General features: G+C 37.5%; 1 protein-coding gene across 8 annotated transcripts in view; it reads left to right on the forward strand.

The window, feature by feature from the left end:
• Window positions 1-16,698, forward strand: part of LOC120537171 (mitochondrial fission factor-like) — a 37,352-nt gene that overhangs the window by 11,270 nt on the left and 9,384 nt on the right. For 2 of the 8 annotated variants that reach the window (XM_039765908.1, XM_039765904.1), the window contains exons 3-7: window positions 2,576-2,727; window positions 5,660-5,745; window positions 6,616-6,774; window positions 9,588-9,656; window positions 11,918-11,993. In XM_039765908.1, the coding sequence (XP_039621842.1) occupies window positions 2,576-2,727; window positions 5,660-5,745; window positions 6,616-6,774; window positions 9,588-9,656; window positions 11,918-11,993 (542 nt within the window). The remainder of the gene's footprint in view (window positions 1-2,575; window positions 2,728-5,659; window positions 5,746-6,615; window positions 6,775-9,587; window positions 9,657-11,917; window positions 11,994-16,698) is intronic. The other 6 variants (XM_039765906.1, XM_039765907.1, XM_039765905.1 and 3 more) reach the window with 6 other exon arrangements.

The following is a 16,698-nucleotide window of genomic DNA, read 5'->3' on the forward strand; positions in this document are numbered from 1 at the left end:
CTTTTTTATTGTTCGTTTATTACGATTATAGTTATTGTATAGGTATTTTAGACTTAGTTTACATTGTTCAGGTACCCATTTCCTTTATTGTTCCAACTGTACCCCCATTAACATGTCTATTGAGGTGATCAACATCGATCAAAGAACTGTCACTTACCGAGTGGTTTCCATGCCCGGAGATTGCACCTGCCTTTTCCATTCTCTGTGTTACATATTGCACGGCCATATCAGGCTCACTCTTGATATCCGGCGGAACATTGTGTCTTATGTATTGAATGACTGGGACAGGTTCAAGGTGTGGACTGATGACGGTACAGGAGATAATTATACTACACAGGAGCACTAGAAGAGTGAAATGCTTAAGCCCTTCACCTATGGTTCTGCATGTGAGTTGATGGCTGCCACTGAATTGTTCGGTTGTTGCTTTCAAGTGTACTGAAATGGCCAAATATTTTACACCTTTGGAGAACCACCAATGCCTCTTAAAAATCTTAGATTCACAGGTGACGATTTGAGTAGTGGACACTTTGATGTTTATGAATGTTTAAACTCTCAAAAGCTGGATGTGAAGTTATCAATGAAACTGGTTGTATGCTTACAACGCTTAACAGATGCAGAATGTCACTTCAACACAACAAGTCCGGCAAATACTAACGTAATTGAAACAAACCATGAAACTCAAATCAATTATGACAGCAGCAATCCAAGCTGTGAGATCTGAGGCAAGATTGCTTTTCACATGGCCAACTGTACGTTGCATGCTCAAGAGTAAGCTCAGCACACAGCTTGTTCATATGACAACTGGAGGGCCGAACTGACAACGTGGCATACAAAGAGATCCTTAACAAATGATTATTGGTATATTTTCCCTCAGTTTAAAAAGGTTTACTTTTCTTCTTAATACAAATTTTAAGGCAGTACTTCGCCGCTGCGAAGCGCAGGTATTTTGTTAGTCAGAAATAAACTGGATGTTGCATGAAGAAGGGACACCTCCTAGCAACCAGATCTTTATTAAATATTGAAAGTGATAAGGTATGATTTATAAAATGAAGGTTCGAGTATAACGAATTCCATTGAACAGATTTTGCATCTGTGTTTAAAGACAAGTAGTTTTCTTTGACTCTAGCATGTCATTTAAAGCACATATTACAAAGTTGTCCAAATCATGTTTCTTCCATCTTAAAAATGTTAGGAAATTAAGGTGCTTTCTAAATAAACAGGATTCTGAGATATTAATTCATGCATTTATTTCTAGTAGGGTTGACTACTGCAATGCGGTGTTCACTGGATGTTCAAACTTTTCTTTATACAGCTTTCAGTTAATCCAAAATGCTGCTGCAAGAATTTTCACAAGAAAAAGAAAATACGAACATATAACTCCAGTTCTTAAATCCTTACACTGGCTCCCGGTTAAGTTTAGGGCAGACTTCAAAATCCTCCTTTTAATAAATAAAGCATTAAATGGCCAAGGTCCGGCTTACTTGTCTGAACTTACCATGACTTACAAATCAGAGTGCACATTAAGATCTCAAGATGCCAGTCTGTTTAGGATTCCAAGGATTAATAAAATAACAGTGGGAGGTCGAGCTTTTAGTTACAGGGCCCCTAAACTGTGGAATGGTCTGCCTGCTACAATAAGAGATGCCCCTTCGGTCTCAGCTTTTAAATCCTGGCTGAAGACTCACTACTTCAGTTTAGCATATCCTGACCAAAGCTGCTGATTAACTGTACATACTGCATCTCTGTTGTCAGTTATTAGCACTAAAACATAAGTAACATGATAGTTATAATTTGATACTAACCTTCACCTATTCTGTTTCTTTTCTCGGTACTCAAATGTGGCACTTGGTGCCATGGCCCACCTGCCAAGTTGTTGTGCCTGCTTATGGTAAAGTCACCCCTGATGGAGGATCGCTGGAATCATGGGAAAGAGAGGTCCTTTCATCGGATTGGCTGGCCCAGCACTGTTTCAGCTGTGGAATGGCCAAATGGGGGAGGCAGCTTGATGGATGATGTCTCCAGGACTATAAACAAATCCAAATTATATTATGTGATGTCATCCATTGTTAAATTCTGCTACGTATTTCTAAAATTTAAATTTTTATACTGTATTGAGGATTTGTTCTGTTCTGTGTATTGTATTGTGTTGACTCCCTTCTTTTTGACACCCACTGCACGCCCAACCTACCTGGAAAGGGGTCTCTCTTTGAACTGCCTTTCCTGAGGTTTCTTCCATTTTTTCCCTACTGGGGTTTTTTTGGGAGTTGTTCCTTGTCTTCTTAGAGAGTCAAGGCTGGGGGGCTGTCAAGAGGCAGGGCCTGTTAGAGCCCATTGCGGCACTCCTTGTGTGATTTAGGGCTATACAAAAATAAATTGAATTGTATTGTATTGTGTATTTTGCATACGTTTTAGGAACACACAGTGTGTGTAGTTTGTTGCATATACAACATTTGAAAATGATGAAGATTTTTGAAAACTCTGAAAATAGTTATTTGCCAAATTTTGCTTCTGGTTTTACCATAAATCCTGTGTCAGTAATTATCACAGTATTTTATGTTTTTTATTTACTTTTAAGCAGATATCTCATGTGGAAATTTCAGACCTTCGTTTTTTACAAACTCTTCTACCAAATGTTTGATTCCAGCCACTGATCTCCACTATCCACCTCTTCTACAAATACATAGGGATCAAAAATTCACAGACTGGAACAGAAGAAATGCAAGAGAGGTAATTTTTCTGTGAAATTACAGTTTTGGTTTTTTTTAACACATTATCCTAGACCTGCATTGGCCTTTTAATTTTCTGGCTCCATCCAATATTTTGGACTTTGATTTTGGCCTAGGAAGACATGTCAAAGAAATGTGTGTAATAAAAAATTTAAATGTGACAGTTAAATTAATGCCTTTTAGAATTCTATTGTTTGATTAAAACATTTAAATAACTTAAAAGAGATAAACATTTTAAAAAGAAGGGCTGGACTCCTTTAATATTAAGACATACAACATTTTCAAAGCAGTGGAGTCCTTACCTGGGAAGTAATGGAGCTAGGGCATCTTTTCTTGATATTTCATAAGCTTAAAGAAATCTAAAAGATTGTGTAATATTCAAGGCCAACAATATCTAGTTTTGTTTTATTCACTGTCCATTTTTTAAAGTGGTCACACTGGAACTCATACTGCACCAGTGTGTTTATGCTTGTACAAGAGAAGAAAACATAGTTCCCAAATGTAAGTAATTCTGTATAATGTAGGTTATACCTATTTTGAGATATTCTCTTTTTTTTCTCTAATTTTTCTATGGAAATATGAATTTCTTTAAAGTTGGGTACATTTCTAAGTAGTTACCTTTGCAGTATAATATTCTAGATCATAGTGCCACAAAATTAATTTGTTTTCCCATTACTGATATGGTGGTCCTGATTGCCAAGGAACATGGTTTCACAAGTGCAGCATCTTACATCATCAGTGCAAACCCCTAAATACCAGCGCATGATTTGGATAGAAAAAAGTACTTTCTCGAATTCCTGGTTTCTCAACTTTCAGTTTTCCCTCTGACTTTGAATTGTGATTAGCAGTTGGGGTTTGGTGCAAAAGGTTCACGATTTCGACTTGTTTCTGGTTTTGAATACGCTTCATCTCCTGGTCCTGTTACAGCCTTCACCTGACTGTCAGATGGAGTGTTCCATCTCCAGAATCCCTTCCAGGGACAAAGGCAGACATGTACAATCATTGATGTCTAATATGTTCCAGAGACCCAATCTGCGCTGAGAGTGCTAGATATTCATGTCTATTTTGAGAATTATATCACTTCATTAAAATTAAGCATGACAGTAAAGTTGGCCCCTTTTGCATCCTGGGGGAATTTTCTCAGCTCTTTCCTAGTCCAACAGACTTTGTTATTCCTGTCCTCCTTGAGAACTTACCTCTAGGACTTTGCACAGACAGGACTTATCAACTACTGGCAATCCTCATTTACCAATATAGCCTCTGCTTACCCTTTCCTTGTCATGTGCTACTATGGTGCACTTCTGCATCTAGCATCACTGTGCACACAAGATAAACCCTTGCTTGTGTTACTCACATTTAGTTGACTTTTTTTTTACCTTGTAAATGAAAATATGAAAAATATGAGTTTAGCGAATTACACAGAATTCTGCAATAATTGTATATATTCCAGGTTTCACTCCACCTTTATACACTGCCAAAAAAAAAGTCGCCACCAAAAAAAAAGGTCACACAGTAATATTTCGTTGGACCACCTTTAGCTTTGATTACAGCACGCATTCGCTGTGGCATTGTTTCAGTAAGCTTCTGCGATGTCACAAGATTTAGTTTCATCCAGTGTTGCATTAATTTTTCACCAAGATCTTGCATTGATGATGGTAGAGTCTGACCGCTGTGCAAAGCCTTCTCCAGCACATCCCAAAAATTCTCAATGGGGTTAAGGCCTGGACTCTGTGGTGGCCAATCCATGTGTGAAAATGATGTCTCATTCTTCCTGAACCACTCTTTCACAATTTGAGCCCGATGAATCCTGGCATTGTCATCTTGGAATATGCCTCTGCCATCAGGGAAGAAAAAATCCACTGATGGAATAACCTGGTCATTCAGTATATTCAGGTAGTCAGCTGACCTCATTCTTGGAGCACATACTGTTGCTGAACCTAGACCTGACCAACTGCAGCAACCCCAGATCATAGCACTGCCACCACAGGCTTGTACAGTAGGCACTAGGCATGATGGGTGCATCACTTCATCTGCCTCTCTTCTTACCCTGATGCGCCCATCATTCTGGAACAGGGTAAATCTGGACTCATCAGACCACATGACCTTCTTCCATTGCTCCAGAGTCCAATCTTTATGCTCCCTACCAAATTGAAGCCTTTTTTTCCGGTTTGCCTCACTGATTAGTGGTTTTCTTATGGCTACACAGCTGTTCAGTCCCAATCCCTTGAGTTCCCTTCGCATTGTGCGTGTGGAAATGCTCTCACTTTCACTATTAAACATAGACCTGAGTTCTACTGTTATTTTTCTTCGATTTGATTTCACCAAACGTTTAAGTGATCGCCGATCACGATCATTCAAGATTTTTTTCCGGCCATATTTCATCCTCGAAGACGATGGGTCCCAACTATCCTTTCAGTTTTTAATAATGCGTTGGACAGTTCTTAATCCAATTTTAGTAGTTTCTGCAATCTCCTTAGATGTTTTCTCTGCTTGATGCATGCCAATGATTTGACCCTTCTCAAACAGACTAACATCTTTTCCACGACCACGAGATGGTTGTTTAAGAAATGAGAAGCAACTCATTGCACCAGTTGGGGTTAAATAACGTGTTGCCAGCTGAAAGATAATCGCCCATGCAGTAATTATCCAATAGGAGGCTCGTACCTATTTGCTTAGTTAAATCCAGGTGGCGACTTTTTTTTTGGCCAGGCAGTGTATAAGTGAAAAAAAAATGTATTTTGATGTTAAAATTAGTTTCACATGGTCTCAAGTGTAGTAACAAAGGTAAATTAGTATATGGGATAACTGTATATACAGTAATTACACCTTTGTATAATAAATAACATTGTTTAGTTTTTTTGATATGTACTTTCATAAATATATACACATATGTGCAGTTCTCACAGCTTACCTTTCATCTCTGGTTTATTAAGGTATCCCTTCGCAGAACACAAAGTGAGAGTACTTTCAGTAAGACACCATTAGGGCTTTGTGAAGCTCTAAAACAACAGCAGAATCTGTAAGTATACATGTCAAGATAGTAGTGCTAATTTTCAGTGGAGTAGCATCATTGGCTTTAAATATGACATAGTGTAAAGACAAGTTTCCTTCTTCGTAAATAACATGTACTACACATAAACTGCTCTGACAGATGAGTGGTGTCTGCCTCTTTCTGTGAAAAAACTCTTCATAAAAACATTAAATCTGTTAAATGAGAATGTTTTAAACCTCATGATGAAGGATGAATTCACATGTGCAATAACTATCAATTATAATTTTACTACTTTCTAAACAACCTCTTAAACAGAACTAAGGGGCTAGCCAAATGCTACAAGATCATAAATGATACGTATTTGTGTTAGACAACTTCCATAACCATGTCATTGGAAGCTGCTTTTAAATTCATAAATATTACTGTGGAAATAAGAAAACATAATAATAAGTTAAAATTATCAGCTAAATGAAAAGTTCTAGTTACAGGAACATAAACCAGATGGATTTACCTGTTTTTAATATTGTTAATCTCATGTCATCGTCTATCTGATATTCTTTACTTTTTGTCATGCTGATGTTCAAAATTCATATTTTTATAAATTTTATAAATTTTAAGGATACTGGTGTAAACTGCCCAGTTTTATCTTGGACTTTAATCTGCAACTTTGAAAATAAATTTTTAAGTGTCTGCATTTTATAACAAAGAAGCAAGTAAATTGCATTAAAAGTAAATACATAACTTACTAAAGGGAACACAGTGCTAGTTGTGTGGGATAAACACAATTACATAAATTGGCACTCAAAAATCATTCTGCATTCAGATTTTCATATATTGGATATACAATTTTCACACCCAGTTTTACATCCACCAATATATTTATGTTTGTAAACACAGCAGAAGCCTGAAGCCAGTGAACTCTGCATCAATCCACACCACTACAGAACCTGACCAAAATCTCCTGTCAACCCATCGTGTTCACCACCTTGCTAAATATTTATGGCAGCATGCCTTACAGCGTCTTCTGCAAGCCTTCAATCAAACATTAGCTAAAAGGTGACTTCCCACTGCATGGCTTCTCTATCAAAAGTGTTATTGTATCATTGTCTACAGTGGCACAATAAAGCAAATTTACTGTACAGTACATATATAAAACATCTACACACCCTTGCCAAAATCACAGGTTTTGTGTAATAAAAACATGAAACCAAGAGAAATCTTGTGAGAACTGATTCCACCTTTACTGCAAAATTGTAAAGAAGGTAAAAAAAAAAAACAGAAAGTGTTCAGTGAAAAAGGAAAAAAAATCATTCAAAAACTGGTGGTGTGCGCACCACCTAACCTAATATTTAATTGAAGCACCTTTTGATTTTATTACAGCACCAAGTCTTTTTTGGGTAAGAGTCTGGCACATCTGGACCTTTCGACTTTTGGCCACTCCTCCTTGCAAAAAATTTCCAGATCTGTCAAAGTACAATTGCGTCTCCTACAGCTTTTTTCAGCTCACTCCACAGATTTTCAGTTGGATTAAGGTTTGGGTTCTGGCTGGGCCATTCCTGAACATTGATCCTCCTTTGATGAAGCCATTGCTCTGTTGATTTTGAGGTATGCTTTGGGTCATTGTTATGCTGAAATATGAATTTCCTCTTCATCTTCAGCTTCCTAGCAGATGCTTGAAGGTTTTTTTGCCAAAATAGACTGATACTTGGAGCTATTTGTGATTAAATCCACCTTGACTAAAGCCCCAGTTCCAGTTGAAGAAATGTAACCCCAAAGCATGACTTTGCCACCAGCATGCTTCACTGTGGGTATGGTGTTCTTTTGATGATGTGCTGTTTTATTTTTGTACCAGACATACCTTTTGGACTTATGGCCAAATAGTTCAACCTTGGTCTTATCAGACCATAACATATTTTTTCACATGGGCGTGGGAGACTGGGTATAATTTTTTTCAAAGTTTAGCCGGACGTGGATGTTGTTCTTTGTGAGAAAAGGCTTTTGTCTTGCTACCCTACCCCAAAACCCAGACATGAGAAGAATACAACTGATTGTTGTCACATGTAGGGAACAACCGGTACTTGTCATAAAATCCTGAAGCTCCTTTTGACCTGTTTTTTCCTTGTCTTCTTATTAATCTTGGATGGACATCCAGATTTTGGTAGAGTCACTGCTGAGCCATATTTTCTCCACTTGTTGATGACTGTCTTCACCATGCTCCATATGATTTTTAATGCTTTGAATACTTTTTTGTTCCCCTGTCCTGATTGATACTTTTCGATGATGAGATCTCATTCATGTTTTAAAAGCTCTTTGCAGAACATGGCTTTTGGAGTACTGTATGTTACAATGAAGAGGATATCAGAATAATCCTACTGTAACAGCCAAACTTATGGTGTATACTAACTACTATTTGAGATAAGACTTATTGTGATTGGTTGTTTCTGAACTCAGCCACATCCTTGATAATAAAAGGATGTGCACACTAATGCAAACAGGTGTTTGTATGATTTTGTTTTTCCTTTTTTCACTAAACAGTTTCTGATTTGCTTTCACCTTCTTTTCATAGATTGCAATTTTGCACTAAAGGTCAGAAAAAGGTCTGACATGATATGTCTTGTTTTAATTTTTTTATTACACAAAATCTGTGATTTTGTCAGGGGTGTGTAGACATTTTAAATCTACTGTACTAAACATATTATGATGGATTTTTATTGTCTAGTATAAAGTATAAAAATCTGTTTTAAAAAAGTTACAGTATGCCTTAAGTCTGAAATATTGCAATTGTCCAAAACATAGCAATTGAAGGTGAAAATAAAAGTATAAATAAATATCAAAATGGAGACAAAATAAGAAGTCCAAACAGAATAAGAATATGAAAAATTAAGACTGTAAACAAACATCAATAGGGACACAGAATTAATCTGTGAGCTTAGTATGTGAACATCTGAATTTTCTATGGCAAGGCTAGTTCGTCTTAAGAGAGGAGTTCCTTTTATCAGTTCAGTTTAATTTTTTTTCAGGTTCATTTACATAACATATTTAAATATATTTTCATTTGCATCCATCAGTACACAGATAAATACAGCAGTAATATTCTAGTAACACAGTATGCCAACAAGTATTGTCCAAAGTCCTAAACTTATTAAAAGTCTTTGATACACACAATTATCTTTGAAGACAAGCTTCTTATTTATAGGTTCTTAAAAATATAAAATCTATTTACATATAATTATCTGACCCAGGGGCTGATTTACTATCAGGGCATTCTGGGTGCGTGCCCAGGGATCTGACATGACAGGGGCTTCTAATGCACTACAAACCCCCAGCCCCCATGCACCCTGCCCCCAACTGCTCACTGATGCTATTAAGTATGTGGCAGTTCTACAGTAGTATGACCTTAATCTTATCATTCCCTTGGTTATTGTTTAGAACCTGATAGGTACAGAACATCTTAGTAACACAGGAAAGGCATACCCATAACACTCATAAATTCATTTAAAAATAATAAAACACACTTAGGGGTATATTTTGGTGTTTTTCAGTAAAACACCATGATCAGCAAAAAGTAGACAGTCTTGGACGTCACATTGCAACCTCTGAACTCTTCCTTTACCAGATATGATTTGTTAAATTGCATATTTTATAGTAATTTAACTATTATTTCAGTTATGTTGTTTATACAAATACTAGAAAATCTATAATAAGAAACCATGTTTATCAACTTTGGTGTAGTGTGATTTTTTTCCATTTTGTGTGCTGGTAAATTTTAAATGTGATTTTGAACTGCAGTACGTCTATTTCAGTTTTGTCTGTTATGTTATTTTTGCCTATTAAACAGGGCACAACATATGTCTTAATTATTTTCATAGGTATGGTTTTCCAAAAGGCACTTTGTCTGAAAATACACGCCATTCATTTTCTGAAAATGTCAGGAAAAGGTAAAACAAATTTGGTTATGTTGAAAATGTAATGTACAGTATACATAAAAATATGAATATAGACTGCCTTACTATGACCAATCAATATAGCTTAATTTTATATACCGTTGAAGTCAAACTGGTTTTCATTATCAGCTCCCACAGCAAGATAACAGCAATATCTAATGATTGGAGTGACAGTTTTTGTGGCCTTCTACCATTATCCATCCAATTTCCAACCCGTTGAATCAGAACACAGGGTCACGGGGGTCTGCTGGAGCCAATCCCAGCCAACACAGGGCGCAACGCAGGAACCAATCCCAGGCAGGGCTCCAACCCACCGCAGGAGACACACACACTAGGGACAATTTAGAATCGCCAATCCACCTAACCTGCATGTCTTTGGACTGTGGGAGGAAACCAGAGTACCCGGAGGAAACCCACGCAGACACGGGGAGAACATGCAAACTCCACGCAGGGAGGACCCGGGAAGCGAACTCGGGTCTCCTAACTGCGAGGCAGCAGCGCTACCACTGCACCACTGTGCCACCCTCTACCATTATCTTAAAATTAAATCATCATCCTTATCATTGGTTTAACGCCCACTAATGACCTACAGTATATCACATCCTTTATAGACAGATAGTACTTTATTTCACTCAATGGGAAATTTAACTTTTACGTAAGATCAAGAAATACAGTATATACTATAACATACAATAACAACAATGCCCTCATACACAGCCAAGAATTATAAAAAAGAAGAACAAACTTCTCAATTGGCTAAAGATAACAGAGCAGTAACAGAAAGGTACTATTGAAACATTATCAGAGCATGTTGTCATAGGTATAAAGTGGCCCTAGTAGCATTTCTTGACACATTTCTGTTGAATAATTATGGTACTTGGCAGAAAGTACTCAATTAGTGCCTTTACCTGTACTTTAATAACCTGGTTCTTCACAGAAACCTGGTTTCTAAAATGCCATGCAATCACTTATTCCAGTTAAAGAAACCAGGCTAACACACACAGATTTCTTTGTTAGCATCCCAGTTATTTGGCCATGTAAACCCATAACTAGATTACAGTTAATGGATTTTGTAGTCCATGCATGTCTTTTGCTCTCTTTTCATCTGTTTATATGTTTGCTTTACCAACGCAGTTAGCAGCCACAGGTATAATAAATTTCCTGAGACATTTGCTCGGACAATCACATTACTCCTTCTCCTGCTCAAAATAATCTGTCTGAATATTTTTAGAAATCACCAAATGTATGTTAGTGTGCAAAGTGTAATTACATCAGAGCATTTTCGAAAAACATAAAAGCAAATGAATTGCATTATTAATTGCTCACTCCATGGACATTTGTGCATATCTTTGTGCAAATAAACAAACGCTCCACATTCTCATCTGGGCTCCATGACTGCCTTTTTTTGCCTACTTCCATGTCCATGAGCTTACCCCTTAACAGGGATGGCTGGATGCTATTGAAGTGACTGAAGTAATCAAAAAATAATCCTTACAATGCTGTCAGCTATGGTCAGATGGGAATTACTGTAGTCTTCACCCGATAAGCAAACTGCAGTGGGTCCAAGTGGTTCTTTATAAGAAGACTCATATAGTTCAAGACCAGACTCTCGAAGGTGTTCAGGATGTGGGACTTTTATTATTGCTCTTTTTCCTCTCTGTCTTCAGACAAACAGGTTCTATGGTTAGGAGAAATGGAGCTGCTTATGTCCTCAGGATTACATTGTACGAGTACATGTAGCATTACAAGATTACTTTTAATTTCTCAGTGTCTCTTATATTTTTGGATGTTGCAGATGTAACATAGCCTTCAGATCCTCTTCGCTTTCCCTGTGATTTCTGTAAAGTTTACAGCTTGTCCTAAAGGAGAGCTAACACGTTTGCGATGTCAGTAGCATATCATTTGTAATAAAAAAAAATCCACTTATACGATTTCTAGTGGCTACCTTCTGTGACGTGCAACAAGCCAGATCATGTCTAATCCTAAAATTAATCAGAATTAGTAGCTATTAAAATAAGTTCAAAAACACAAAGAAAAACACAGCTGTAAAAGGCTACTGTCTTATATAACACTGGGAAATTATTGGTTTGGCTATTTCAATTTATTTATTTACGTGATCATATAAAAGTTTGTTAAAGATCTTAATACAAGCATTGTTCTTGAATTAGAAAACCTTAAATTATTTCCCGGCTTCAACCTTATGGATAAGAAATGTTACTCTGAATGGTAAAATGCCGTTTATTTCTCTGTCCTAGTAGCAATCTTGACTCTGGAGTTGCTATTGAACAAGAAGATGTCAGTCCTGTGGATATCATTGCATTGAAAAGACAGGTAAGATGACATAAATCAATTCACACATTTTCAAACAAATACTTGTAAGCCAAAGTAATTTTACAAATATCTTCCATTTTATTTACTAATTTACTATCACATTTGAAATACTAAAACATTTCTTTTTCTTCAGAACATACAGTCATGGCCAAAATTATCGGAACCCCTGGAATTTTCCCAGAAAATGCACCATTTCTCCCAGAAAATTGTTGCAATTACAAATGTTTTGGTATACAAAGGTTTTTTCCTTTATGTGCATTGGAACAACACAAAAAAACAGAGAAAAAAAGCCAAATCTGACATCATTTCACACAGAACTCCAAAAATAGGCCGGACAAAATTATTGGCACCTTTTCAAAATTGTCGGTAAATCGTTTTATTTCAAGCAGATGATGCTTGTTTGAACTCACCTGTGGCAAGAAACAGGTGCTAGCAATATAGTAATCACTCCTGAAGCCAGTTAAAATGGAGAAAAGTTGACTCAGCCTTTCTGTTGTGTGTCTGAGTGTGCCACACTAAGCACAGAGAACAGAAAGAAGAGCAGAGAATTGTCTGAGGGCTTGAGAACAAAACTGTGAAAAAATATCAACAATCTCAAGGCTTGCACTCCATCTCAAGAGATCTTCATGTTCCTTTGTCCACTGTGTGCAACATAATCAAGATGTTCACAACACATGGCACTGTAGCTAATCTCCCTGGACGTGGACGGAAGAGAAAAATTGATAAAAGACTGCAACAAAGGATAGTCCGAATGGTGGATAAACAGCTGCAATCAACTTCAAAACATATTCAAGCTGTTCTGCAGACTCAGGGTGCAGCAGTGTCAGCTCGAACTATCCGTAAACATCTGAACGAAATGAAACACTATGGCAGGAGAGCCAGGAGGACCCCACTGCTGACACAGAAACATAAAAAATCCAGACTGGAGTTTTCCAAAATATACTTGAGGAAGCCAAAATCCTCCTGGGTGAACATCTTGTGCACAGATGAGACCAAGGTAGAGCTTTTTGGTAAAGCTCAACATTCTACTATTTACAGAAAACAGAATGAGGCCTATGAAGAAAAAAACAGAGTACCTACAGTCAAAAGTGGTGGAGGTTCTAAGATGTTTTGGGGATGTTTTACTGCCTCTGGCACAGGATGCCTTGACTGTGCAAGGCATCATGAAATCTGAATCCTACCAAAAGATATTGGGGCACAATGTAGGGCCCAGTGTCAAAAAGCTGGGTCTGCATCAGAGGTCATGGGTGTTCCAGCAGGACAATGACCCCAAACATACATCTAAAAGCACCCAGAAATGGTTGAAGACAAAGCGCTGGAGAGTTCTGAAGTGGCTAGCAATGAGTCCGGATCTAAATCCGATTGAACACTAATGGAGAAATCTCAAAATTGCTGTTGGGAGAAGGTGCCCTTCAAATCTGAGAGACCTTGAGCAGTTTGCAAAAGAAGAGTGGTCGGAAATTCCAGTTGAGAGGTGTAACAAGCTTGTTGATGGTTATAGGAAGCGCTTGATTTCAGTTATTTTTTCCAAAGGGCGTGCAACCAAACATTAAGTTGAGGGTGCCAGCCTGGTTTTTGAGTTCTGTGTGGCATGATGTCAGATTTGGCTTTTTTTCTCTGTTTTTTTATGTTGTCCCAATGCACATTAAGGAAATAAACATTTGTATACCAAAACATTTGTAATTGCAACAATTTTCTGAGAGAAATGCGGCATTTTCTCGGAAAATTTCAGGGGTGCCGATAATTTCTGAAAAAATGTAGTATAATAAATTAAAAGATGGATATCATATGTTATCTTTCCATATTGAAAAGGAAAGATAAGAGAAACATTGTTTTAGCTGTGTTGCCTTCATCAGGTGTGTAACTTAAAAGGAAACAGCAGGTAATATATTCTTTATTTGTACTATATGTATATGGCAACATTTATCTATAAATTAATGAAACGTGCGTGTGTGTATGTATGTGTGTGTATGTGTATATATATATATATATATATATATATATATATATATATATATATCTATACTAATAAAAGGCAAAGCCCTCACTCACTCACTGACTCACTCACTCACTGACTCATCACTAATTCTCCAACTTCCCGTGTGGGTGGAAGGCTGAAATTTGGCAGGTTCATTCCTTACAGCTTCCTTACAAAAGTTGGGCAGGTTTTATATCGAAATTCTACGCGTAATGGTCATAACTGGAAGCTGTTTTCATCCATATACTGTAATGGAGATGAGCTTGAACGCCGTGGGGCGGAGTTTATGTGACATCATCACGCCTCCCACGTAATCACGCAGTACATAGAAAACCAGGAAGACCTCAAAAAGCGCTGAAGAAAACATGCATTATATAATTGAGAAGGCAGCTAAACAATAAGAAGCGAAGCGAAAGTGACATATACAACCATATTCATGAGTTCTGCTACTGAAACAAAGCACGATGTAAACCTACACTTTAAATTAAGTTCATAGACAGGCTGCTGCTGGCGTTTGTAATTTAGTGCCTGCCCATATAAGGCCGTCCGTCAGCGGCAATCCAATAGCAAACTCCCACTAAATATTCACGGGTTAAGGACTGTGCTTATGCAGAGGAAGATGAGATGGTCAGGGTGGTGTTTGTACAAACTCAGCGAAACTGCGAGAGAAAGTTTTAAGTGCCAGGACTAAGGTAACATTAAATACAGCCATGGACATAGCACGAGATGGCACCAGCACAGCTGGGAACCTTCGATGCATGTACACCGAGGCTCACGTGAACTGACGAGTGCACAGATAAAAGCAACAGTTCCAAAGAGCTGAACAAAACCGAATTACACAATTGAAAAGGCAGCAAAAATATGAAGCGCCTGATACATACAAGCATATTCATAAATCCAGCTACTGCGGAAACAAAGCACACGGTGGAAAAAGTCAATGTCCCGCTAAAGGAAGACAGTGTAAAAACCCGTGCATGCAGTGTGTCAGGTCTCAGATAAAGAAGAAGACGAGCTGTTTATTGATGCAGTAAGAAACGAATCGATGAATGAAACCTGTCATCTTTACAACGATTGACAAACACGGAATGTAACTTGAACACAACACATCCTACAAATACGAACCTGATTGAAAGAAATAATGATAATCAAATCCTTGATGACAGCAACACTCAGTAACACTCACAAAACAAATACTGTATATTGACAGTCATGTTACGCTATTTTTAAAATGTTCCCTTTTCTTTTCTAGCTTTTTAACACACTACTTCTCCTGCGATACGGGTATATATATATATGTATATATATATCCCGATCTACATACTCGAATAATGGATACTTTATTCGCCATCAATGATTGTTTTGGTAAAGCCATACTCAGTGTATTCATTAGATGAACGGTAAAAAGTAAGAGCGAGGGAGGATGACTTATTGAGGCATGCAGGCTGTAGTGCGCGTCAACTCTATCTGAATTGCGATCACATTTAAAAATATATCTTTTCAAGTTCTATTTAGTCCATATGTGTCAAACTCAAGGGCGGGCCACATCCGCCCGGCGTAATTATATCCGCCCCGAGATCATTTTATATACTGTATTATTGTTATTAATGGCCCGGTATATGAAGCGCTGGTAACACAATAAACTACAGATCCCATAATGCAGCGCTTCAGCTGCCTTGCCTAACACTTACCGTTAATCAAGTCTAGCTTATGATGCTGCAAGTTATTGCGAAGCTAGCTCACACGATGCTGAAGAGAAAAGTTGATTCTGAAAATAGAGCCTTTAAAACCGATGGGAGGCTGAGTATATGTTTACTGAACCCGTGTGTCTCATTTGTGGAGCTAATGTGGCTGTAATTACAGAATTTAATCTAAGACGGCACTATGAGACAAAACATCAGGGTAACCTGAATGCAATGCAGAAGATACAGAAAGCAGAATAATTAAATAAGAATCTGACACTTCAGCGGACGCTTTACCCGTGCACAATCACAAAGTGATTTCAAGTGAAGCTGCTTTTATGGGAGACACAAATGCACCAGTGCAATTTGCCCCACTTTCCCTGTTGCCAAGTAATGTTAAACCAAGTCGTCACTACGGTGTTCCCAAACACGCACTTTGCTGATAAACTGAGCGCACTGAGTTTGCACGGCGCTTTGGTGACTTTGAAGAACATAAAAAGTCCGTCTACATGCGGCTCGAACCTTGTGCATGTTTGGTAGCACATATCTGTGTGAGAAGCTCTTCTCAGTGATAAAGACTAACAAAACAGCACACAGGAGTCGCCTCACTGATGAGCACCTGCAATCCATCCTGAGAATCTCCACAACACAGAACCTCACACCAAACAGAAACGAACTTGTGCCAAAAAGATGCCAGGCGTCCAGCTCTAAAATGACATATGAGCAAAGACAACTGAATGATTTGATTTGTTATTGCTGAAAGGAACACATTTTATTTATATTTCCAGGTTTTGTTATGCAGCATGTTCATATTTGAATTTGTATAATTTTGACAGGATATATTTTTATGGAGAGCAAAATCTTTTGGGATATTTAAAATCTAAGTTTATTTTTATATAAAATTACATAAGAGTAAAGAAATTTGAATGTTTGTTCTTTTAACGCTTACTTTATTTCTAACTTGTATAATTTAGACAGGATATATTTTTATGGAGAGCAAAATATTATAAGTTGTTTAAGGTTTGAGTTGATTTATTCAGAATAATAT

This window comes from Polypterus senegalus, chromosome 10 (assembly GCF_016835505.1).
Source record: "Polypterus senegalus isolate Bchr_013 chromosome 10, ASM1683550v1, whole genome shotgun sequence".
Taxonomy (NCBI): domain Eukaryota; kingdom Metazoa; phylum Chordata; class Cladistia; order Polypteriformes; family Polypteridae; genus Polypterus; species Polypterus senegalus.